Source organism: Gopherus flavomarginatus, chromosome 8 (assembly GCF_025201925.1).
Source record: "Gopherus flavomarginatus isolate rGopFla2 chromosome 8, rGopFla2.mat.asm, whole genome shotgun sequence".
Taxonomy (NCBI): domain Eukaryota; kingdom Metazoa; phylum Chordata; order Testudines; family Testudinidae; genus Gopherus; species Gopherus flavomarginatus.
In genome coordinates this window covers 72,312,969-72,322,768 of record NC_066624.1, presented here as the reverse complement: position 1 = coordinate 72,322,768, position 9,800 = coordinate 72,312,969, and the positions used below count along the sequence as shown (strand labels likewise).

General features: G+C 38.7%; 1 protein-coding gene and 2 long non-coding RNA genes across 5 annotated transcripts in view; 2 read left to right on the top strand and 1 right to left on the bottom strand.

Moving 5' to 3' along the window:
• Positions 1-105: 105 nt before the first annotated feature.
• MRPS22 (mitochondrial ribosomal protein S22) lies at positions 106-8,897 on the bottom strand. The gene is made up of 8 exons (XM_050964102.1): positions 8,727-8,897; positions 7,798-7,961; positions 6,272-6,436; positions 5,606-5,749; positions 4,933-5,016; positions 2,894-3,039; positions 619-727; positions 106-318 (listed from the first exon to the last, which is right to left on the bottom strand). Exons 1-8 carry the CDS (start codon positions 8,854-8,856, stop codon positions 226-228), a joined length of 1,035 nt encoding a protein of 344 aa, XP_050820059.1. The 5' UTR covers positions 8,857-8,897; the 3' UTR covers positions 106-225.
• Positions 317-4,694, top strand: LOC127056395 (uncharacterized). The gene is made up of 2 exons (XR_007775793.1): positions 317-442; positions 2,950-4,694. It is a non-coding gene; the product is annotated as an uncharacterized LOC127056395 (long non-coding RNA).
• Positions 8,898-8,903: 6 nt separating the features above from the next.
• Positions 8,904-9,800, top strand: part of LOC127056397 (uncharacterized) — a 92,391-nt gene continuing 91,494 nt past the window's right edge. Inside the window, exon 1 of one of the 3 annotated variants that reach the window (XR_007775797.1) lies at positions 8,904-9,065. This is a non-coding gene — a long non-coding RNA (uncharacterized LOC127056397). The remainder of the gene's footprint in view (positions 9,066-9,800) is intronic. The other 2 variants (XR_007775795.1, XR_007775796.1) reach the window with 2 other exon arrangements.

Below are 9,800 nucleotides of genomic sequence, written 5' to 3'. Positions count from 1 at the left end.
TAGTTTTCTAGTTGCAGAATTCTTGTAAAGGAACTAATTTGCATCACCCTACTGATTCCTTGGTAGCTACAGTTTGCTATTTTATGAAGAGTCTGAACCACATACCTCAGTCACTTGTGTTTATTTTAGAGTTCTATACAGCATTAGCAACATTTTGTACTTCTCAGATGTTAACATGATGGAATGCTTGAATATTAATACTTGATTAAATAAGCCCTTTTTATTTCACAAAGCTGCTGAACTAGCCAATGCTTCTTGATAGGCCTGAAGAGCCAGCTCTATATATCCTACCTTCTTTGATTCTGTTTTCATGAACACCTGTTAAAGACAACAGCTATTAAAATGGTGACAGAGGGTACAGAAGAATTCCTTCTATGCATCAGAAATTGTACAACACTATTCCTTGTGGCATCGCAGCATAACAATTTTAACAAAGTAAGTGGTAAGTCAGGTGTAGTGATTTTATACATACATGCAAATATGAGTGTATAAACATTTAGCTAGTTAAGGAGCGTTCCTTAAAGAACTAAGACTTTGTGGCTAGCTATAAAGAAAGTAGGTATCAATGTGAATCTCACCTTTCCATTATTATATCCAAAGCAGAAAAATGTACTATACCTTGATTAAATCTACTCCATAAGCGTCCTCTTCTTTAACTTCTTTTGCTGATTGACAGTCAGGATGGAGCATATGATAGAGGTTGATTAAGCATGTAGCATCATCTATTCTAAAAACAAGTTAAGACTCATTTCTCAGTTATTTTTTAAAATACTGTAGCATTGTGTTAGTACAAGTGTGTGAAAGTATGTAGGTATACCAGCCCATAACTAAGATCCAAGCAAAAATTTGAACACATCTCCACAGTGTAAGTGAGCTTCTATATCAGTGGTGTCACATTCTTTGTTATATGCAGAATAAGAATGCTAAGGAGCACTGACCTATGCTATGTCTTGTTTAAGGCCTGTGCTATTAGTCTCTCCCTAGCATATGTTTCAAAATACACAATAGCTCTGTATTCTGCCAAAAAAGGGGAATATTTATCTTCACCAATCCTGGAGTGTAAAATTGCTAGCAATCCAGTCAGTTTCCAGAGCTTTCTCTGATCTAATGTGAGTCAGTTATTTTTAATAGGGAAACTAACATCTCCCAAAATTTAACTCAAAAGCAAATGAGAATTAATCATGTTATCTACATTTAGGACTACTTATCACCTCACAAAAAAGCAGAAAGGGAAGACAGTTTTTTAGTAACTGGAGTTCTTCAAATAGATTTCCTTTAAATATTGTCCAGTCCTACATAATTAATTGTAAGCCTCACACACTACTGAACTTAGGGAAAAATGACTTCCTTGAGATTAATTTCAGTCAATGTGGGAGCCACTATCACAGTCCCATCTCCCATTTAAAACTAGGATTTTAGATTTTTTGTAGGGTACAAAACATACTTGATTTTAATGGACAAGTGAAACAGTGGGAACTGGAGAGTATCAGTCATGATGTGTCATCTATTTAAGAACATGTATCAACTATCCCTGGTCTTGCACCAACATTTCCATCAAGGTTGTTTTGGAGTTTTAAAGATGGATTTGTAAATTTAAAAAGTGTATTAGCAGCTACTTAAAAGCCATATGGTAGTCTCAGCTAGTGTTAGCTGAAACTGCTCTGCTGGAATAGTTTTTTTTTTCTGGTGTTCAAGAAAGGGGCTGGGATGAGACATGTTTAGTGCAGATGCTCTTACACAAGTAAAGTACCTCACTAAGGCCCTGGAAACTCCAGGGCAAAAACCACCAACTGCCCAAAAAGTCAGTCATTTCCCCAATTTGAGTACGTATACAATAAGGACTAATGATACAGTAACTCCTCACTTAAGGTCATCCTGGTTAATGTAATTTCACTGCTGATCAATAAGCGAACATACTCCCTTATAACCTTGTTTGGCAGCCAGCTGCTTTGTCCACTGCTTGCAGAAAGAGCAGCCTGTTGGAGCTAGCTGGTGGGGGCTTGGATCCAGGGGACCAGCAGCCTATCAACTGCTGGCAGTTCAGCTGTTCCTCCCCCCATTGCCATAACGTGCTGCTCCTGTCCTCTACCTTGGAGCTGTTCCCAGGAGCCTCCTGCTTACTGTGCAGGGGGGGGAGGAAGAGAGGGGCTAACATCAGGGTGTCCCCCTGCCCCCCACTTACCCCATCTCCATAGGATGGAGGAAACTTGCTGATCTACTTAAGGCAATATACTTAGAGTGAGGTCAGCGTACTTAAAAGGGCAATGCACATTTCTCACACACAGGGTGAGTGTGTCTCTGCCATGCTGTTTCCCCTCCCTCCATTTGTGCTGCCTTGTTAACATGTTAACCCTTTACACTGAGTCATTTGTCTAGTGAAAAAAAAATTTCCCTGGAACCTAACCCCTCCCCCCACCATTTACATTATTTTTATAGGGAAATTGGATTTGTTTAACATTTTGCATAAAGTCGCATTTTTCAGGAACATAACTACAACATTAAGAAAGGAGTTACTGTACTTCATTTTCACCCTGTCCTCCTAAACTATAAGGCCAATCCTAAAATGCCACTTAAAATCATGAAGTGATCAGTTTATAAAATATACATGTAATTTAAGATTGAGTCTTAACACTCCACTGAGTTAAGATGTGCCAACAGTTATAAAAAAAAATTACAGTTTAAGTTAAATTCTGCAGGAACTAAGAGGTACAGGTCAGTATTTGCTCAATACAACCCATAACTTTTTTGCATGCATATTCATTCGCATAAACCAAAAATCACAGCAAAAAATATTTTGCAGTAGGTATTTTCATGACTATTTGAAATCAGATTTTATTTTAACTGTTTTTATGCTAGGGAAACAAAGCAAATCTAGTGTCCAAACAGCACTTACAAATTTCTCTGGATCATATCGATTAATAAGCCATCCGTCTTCTTCCTATTTACCAGATACCAGACCATTCCTCCGAAGTGTCTTGTTGAACGTAGAAGATCATATTTGGCATGTTTATCAATGTCCTCATATGTCTGATGATGAACCTACCCAGAATGAGATTTTAGTTTATAATCCTGTTAACCTCCAAATCTTGCTGAACTGCCAGAAGAGTTATAAAGATTTATCTTTGCAACACCTGCAAAGGTCTAGAATAGTGCTGACAGCACACAGATGGCCTCAAAGCAATGTCAAACCTAGGTTATTGTATGTAAAAGTCTTAATTTTAGATAACAGCGCATTGAGATATCCTAATTCTAGGAGGTAAATTAATTAGAGGGAAATACAGTCACAACTAATCCTTTCATTACTGTGTGAAAATGTTAGTTTGAAGCCTTTCGTCTACTCCTTAGCTATGCTCAAGTGACAGGATCTACACACTAAGCTTTGAGGAAAAAAAGCAGGAAGGAAGCAGATGTATGCTTGTCATATCTATGCAAGGAACCAGCAGAGCACCTGCAGTCTCAGACCTCAAAGCTTCAATTGATGCTGTGAGGTAAAATGTGTTAATAGTTCATGAAAAAAATTTTTTTTAGAAGTCAAATTTGCCTTTTTCAACTATATCTACTTAAGCTTCTTTTTCACACTATATCCCAGTTTGAATAATAAAAACAGACAATTACTCTTTGGTTTGTAAATCAGTTTCACTTTTAAGTTCTGACATAGCAGGAAGCTTCAATGTTTGGGTTATGGGAATGGTTTAACGTGGATTTCAAGGAACTGCTGTGGTAAGATGCTATTCAGTGTAAGTGTCCATCAGGCTCAAAATAACTAATCTTACAGTAGAGTATAGGAAAGGTTAAGAAGGGAAACACTGCTAAATATGGAACTATGTTCTTGTACATTTTCAATGAACACAAGTTTTACAACTATATCGTGCACTTGAATTAAGAATACAAGTTCCAAGAGTTAAACAAAATGGAGAGGTAGAACATTAAATTCTTTATTCCAACTGGGAGTTACTGAGCACTTGGCAATTTTGAAGATCAGGCCACAGGCATGGCTTGAAGTTAGGAATTAATATTTATAAATCTTAACTTGTACCCCTAAATAATTTCAAGTAGTTAATACTGACAAAAGTACCACTTACTTTTTTCACTTGGAATCTTAAGGTCAATTTGTGTCTGCTCCAGTCAAATTTTGTAAATATAAGATAACTCTACTCATTTGAGTTGTCTTACTGAAGTCAATGGGACTATTATACAAATAAAATTACACACATGCCTAACTGTATGCAGGAGAATATCTTAATGTTAACAGTATAAAATTCAATATTCATATTTCAAAGCTTATATTTTTGCTGGTTCATTGCTCACTACGGTTAAGTGACACTAATTTATACTTACAAAAATTTTCTGGGAATCTCATCACTGTAAGTAGTTAAGAGATTTTTAGTTCGCTTAATTTGTGTAATTGACAACACTGTCAATCTGTGTGGGTCTTTCACATAGCCACAATGGAGAGAAAAATATTGACAAAGAGCCTATAGCTGGGGTAAGTGTAGTATCTGAAGCCATTTTTAACGCATTACATTCACTAGATATCAAGTTGGTAGTGTCCCTTTAACTTACCAGAATTTTGTACATATTATACAATTTTGTTTATGTTCACTAAAGTTGAATTTGTTTTGAAATGGTAAACATCTTGTATAGCAATGTTACAAAAAGAAAATGTGAAAATATAGAATCAGAGTTAGATACAATTGGTCAATGACTTTTTTTTTGTTTTCATAACATGCTGGTCTCATAGACACACATTAAGACCCTTACATACTTTTCACTAAATTTCCAGCTGCTTTTTTTTAAATCTATGCAGCTATTAAAAGGCAATATGATTTTTCAAGAGTTATGGTCCACAGAGAATTCATACTCTCATAAATGAAAACCTACAAGTTGTCATTGGCATTAGCCTTCCTATTAGAAATAATAAAACAGACTTACTCTGATATAGTCAGCTGAATCTGGCTCAAACTGTGCAATACACAGGTTAAGTACCTCTTCATGACGGTCCTCACGAAACACAGTCTAAAATGATAGTTGTAATTCAGGAATAAATTTTATATTACTCCTTATTCTAAAATGAATAACCATTTCTATTATTAAACAGCCAGTACATTTCTATTTTAGGTAATGACACCTCTCAGGAAATGTCAACAAAGTACAAGGCCAAGAATGACAAGCCACATGAGTGCAATAATTGCCCTCAGATTCCTTACTGCAGTAATTAAATGAAATACATGAAAGAAAAGAAAAACAATTTATTTGCCAGAAGCCACATTGCAGTTTCAGCTTCAGGTCAGGCATGTAGTCTTGTTAGTACACACAGTAGTTAAGTGTGTACCTGTAACAGACAACTCATTCCATCTGATTCATCTGCACAAAATTTGCTTGTTCCTGACTACCAGACCTGTAAATTTATGAAAGTGAGCTATGCCAATAAATATCTTCATACAAGACTAACTGCATGCACGCTACAGGTTTCTAAACCAGTATCACTGAACTGGTACAAAAAACAGGCCTTTGCAACACAGTTCTAAACTTTCCTTTCAGAATCACACTATACCAGAAGAACAGCACTAGTGATGAATCTTCACAAAGCCAAAAACATAATTACCTTAAGGTTTTCATCCTTGAATATTGGTGGTGGAACAAGTTTGCGTCCCTCTCTCGGGAAGTACACCTGAATCATCCTGTCCCGTTCTTCCCAGGTGGCCTTACGTAACACACCACTTGGTTCTCTAACTACAATGAAACGCTCCTGAAATCAAGGGGGATTTTTTTTTTTTCATATTTCATCTTTTTCTTAGTTTTTCCCTTAGTATTCAGAGGTAAGGTGAGAAATCTGGCTGGGAAAAATCCTCCTGCACAGCAGCTCAGGATAAGCAGAAATGCTAGAAAAAGGCTTTCCTGTTCACAACTATAAACTTGTCCAATGTCATTCATATTTATGCTTGTTAGTCATGTTCTAGAGATGGAAAAAACTAGTTACAAGGAAATTCACTGAACACTTACTGAATAATTGCAAATATCTGGCTTTCTTCTGAACACCCCAAAATGAGATCTCACTCCCCTCCTTTCCCTTCAAGAGAAATTCCTGTACTACAGCATCAGAACGTAATTTTTAGTTGTGCCAGCAATAAATGTTTCCTTGTAATTTTATACTGTACTTACCTGAGGTTGAACTGCGATAACATTTTATTTAAACCCAAGACTGTTCCTTTGAAGTTGCAAGTAAATAGTTAAGAAGCTCTTTTGCAGAATATACTAATAAGTTACTCACACGATGTGGAGTGCTGTAAGTTGTATCAGTAAACACATATTTGATAGTTTCAGTTCCTTCCAGGATCCTGTCTTCTGCTAACACATCATCAATTGGCTCTCGCTCACTCAGAACAGGGGGCATTTTTAATAGTTCTTTAGCTTCCTCAATGGCTTTTCTTGTGGCCTAAAAAAAGAAAATCCAGTAACTTTACAATGAAATATCACACTGTGTTGGAGAGTAATTCAGCACCAGTAAGAACATGTTTAAAAAATAAACTTCCCTCAACTTTTACTACACTGAAATGTACTCTGGAGAGAGACACAGGCTGGCTAAAATACTATGCAGGCAATTCTTAAATAAATAATATACCATCTGACTTAAAAACACTGCTTTGTCAGACACCTGAGTGCTTCTGACAGAAGACCAGAAATTGGGAAAGGTGGACAATAGATTCAAAGAGAATAAGGAAGGTGCTGAAGTCACCTAATTTATTTCAGCTAAGTCCCTAGATAGATTTCTAACCAAGGTGCATTATAACATTACCACACGCTTAGGAAAGACCCAGGATTGTGGTAGTAACAAAACTGGCTTAAGTTAGGAATCTCAACCATCCAGAGGTTCAGCCAGGGAACAGAGAAGACACTGCGGACAAAAACTTCCAGAATTTTAGGTAGTTTAGACATGAAACAAACATACATAGAAAACACACACACACAGAGCCTCAAAGAAAAAAATGAAGTTTAATTTAAAAAATCATCATTCCAGAGGAACAGAACTATATGCAGTTTACTCCCATCCATATATAATAAACCAAAACCAAAGAGAAAAGGAGAAAGAGACTTCAAGGCAAAATATCTTCTGAGATACTTAAAAGGATGTCACTACATTGAAATCTTGTCAATTAAAAAAGTTAAACACATTTCTGGTACTACAATATATCTGTGCCCAAGTTGCCGTGCCTTTTTTCTGTTAATTTACCATAGGTTTCATTCTCCTTAAAAAAAAAAAAAAAAAATTGTATTTCACCCTACAGTTATGCTGAATCTCAACTTTTGCACAGGCCTTAATGATTGTGAAGTTATCAACCTACTACAGTCTTTTACTAAACAAAGACAGACTGCTAAGGACATAACCGGTAAGAACAAAGAAATCAGGAGTCTGATTCACACTGTTTGATTAGATTTGGTACTGAATTTCAGAGATATTAAACAAATTAAAAAATATATGTTTTAAATTTTGTTTTCCTGGTAACATTTCCCATTAATCTTTTGAAAAGTGTATGCCTACTGACATTCAACTCCCCACATAGAAGAAAGTAATCAAAGAAATTGACCGTAACTTAAGAGTACCAGTAAAATATATTTTATTTATAAAATGGGCTGGAATGGTGTAGTAGTGCACAGAATTTCAAATATATTTTAGATAATGTTTAACATAGGTCTGTCACTATGACAGCTGTGTTTGTTAAAGTATACAAGAGCTTTAGCTGTTGTAAACCTTTTGATTAAACAAATATATCTTAAAAAAAAAAAAAGGCACCATACCTCTGCTAGTTGTTTTTCTGTCATTAACTTGTAAGTGGGTGGCTTAAGCTCCTGTTTAATGGGTCTAAAAACCTTCTGTAAATCCAACCCTGTCATCTTAGAGAGTAAACTCTGAACCAGTTCATCCATAAAACAAGGCTTTGTGACATCTGACTTTTTTTTGTCTGAAAGAGATTTATAAAAGTTAGATTATTTTCTTGTGCTTAGACTAACATCCAATAGACTCAAAGGTCTGACTACCAGACCTGTGTAGTTTAGGCATATGCCAGCCGAGAATGAAACAGACCAAGAAGTGAAGTGTGCAAGTGACAAGTTCCTTCAGTACTTTCAAAATTCAAGGCATTAGTCTAGAAGGTAAAACTCCAAAACATACTGATGTTAGCAAGTTAGGCAGTGCTCAGGAAAGAATCACTTTGGAGCATTTTCAGGTCTACAACAGACTGAGTTTGTGTTTATCCTGTCCCACCCGAGATCTCCAAGCATTCAGAAGATGAAGGGGTGCATAGGTGCTGGAACTAGTACTGCCACACCCCCGGGGCTTGAAGTGGTTTCCGTCATGTATAGGGTTTAGTTTGGTTCAATAGCTCTCAGCACCCCACTACGCAAATTGTTCCAGCACCCTCGACGGGGTGGCACAGCTCTGTCACTGCAGGCTCTCCACGGCTTTCCAGTCAGCCTGCACTACCGAGCCAGGGCTTTCCCACCCAGGACCGGGAGCGGGTGGCGCGGGGTCGGGGACTGGGCTGTTGCCCGAGGTCCAAGGGCCCAAGCGGACGCGGACGGAGACGAGGTTCGGCTCGTAGCACAGCTCCCAGCCCCTCACCCCGTCGCACGACGCTGGGCTGCGCCAACACACCCACCCGCTCGCTTCCCGCCTCGCTCCGTGTCCCTCCCTCAGGCTAGGGGCTCGCGGCGCGCCCAGAACCTACTGGCCTCCGAACCCGCGTCCTGGCCGTACCCGCGGCTCCACAACAGGGCTCGCCCTGGGCGCCGGAGCGCGAGAGGAGATGCCGCGCAGCGCCACAGAAAGCGCCACCTGGGCGCTCCGAAACCCGCCATGTTGGTGCGCTACTCTGTCCGCCTCGCCCACAAAGCGGCTTCCGGGTGACCGCGCTAGGCTCGCTGGGACGTGTAGTCCCGGGGACACTCCGTCAGTACTAGGCCTCAAGACGATGGCGGGAGGGGAAGAGTCGGGGAGGGGGCGGGTCAGTGTCTGCCATGGGACACTGCCAGAGGCGGAGCTATTGAGAATATTAATATTCATTGAGGTCAGTTTTCTAAATCTAGATACGTAGCCTTGGGAGGGCGGAGGCAGGCGTAGAGATGTGTTAGAAATGCAACGTTTGGGAGGAGCGGGAACCTCTGGATTGGAACAAACAGTCGAAATTTTTGAAGTTTCCTGAGGGGAAAAAAAAAGTGGATTCCAGCTCAGAGCAGTGGCTGAAATGCAATAGACAGATAATTCAGACACAACAAATACATAGATTTCTAAATGAAAAGCCACTTTGAAATGAAAAAATCAAAACATGCCCTTTTGCGACAGTTGACTCTTATTGCAACTCTTATTTTTAAAACTTTATTATCAAAACAAAATTTGGTCAAACAGACACATTCCCATGGAGTGTTTTCATTTTGATGAACTGATGTCCAATGGAAAAAATGTTTTGTCAGAAAATTTTAGACCAGCTCTAAGCAGCAGTTTACTTCTGCCTGCCATGGTCAGTCATTAGGCTGATCACTGCTGGTTGTTTCTCCCCCTGCTTCTCTCTGCAGTTTTGGGAACTGGGTCTTCTATATAAACTAGTATCAAAAGTAAGTTTGTAAAATATATTTTCTGAAAACGCAACAAAAAGCCCCCAATCCCTTGGGAGTATTGTGGGCACTAGCCAGAAAGGGGTTAATGAGAAAGTGTGGGCTCAATCAGACCTCCTCTGCTATACTCGTGAGAGATGATAAGCCTGGAAAGAGGGGACTGAAAGCAGGAAAGCTCTGTACAGTGATGG

What these genes read in the sequence shown, in the direction of transcription:
- MRPS22 (XM_050964102.1), bottom strand. Translation starts at nt 8,856, where the DNA reads ATGGCGGGTTTCGGAGCGCCCAGGTGGCGCTTTCTGTGGCGCTGCGCG. An exon ending in GGACGCGGGTTCGGAGGCCA is followed by an intron (nt 7,962 to 8,726) that starts GTAGGTTCTGGG and finishes AATCTCTTTCAG; the next exon opens with ACAAAAAAAAGTCAGATGTC. An exon ending in CAGAAAAACAACTAGCAGAG is followed by an intron (nt 6,437 to 7,797) that starts GTATGGTGCCTT and finishes TTCTTTTTTTAG; the next exon opens with GCCACAAGAAAAGCCATTGA.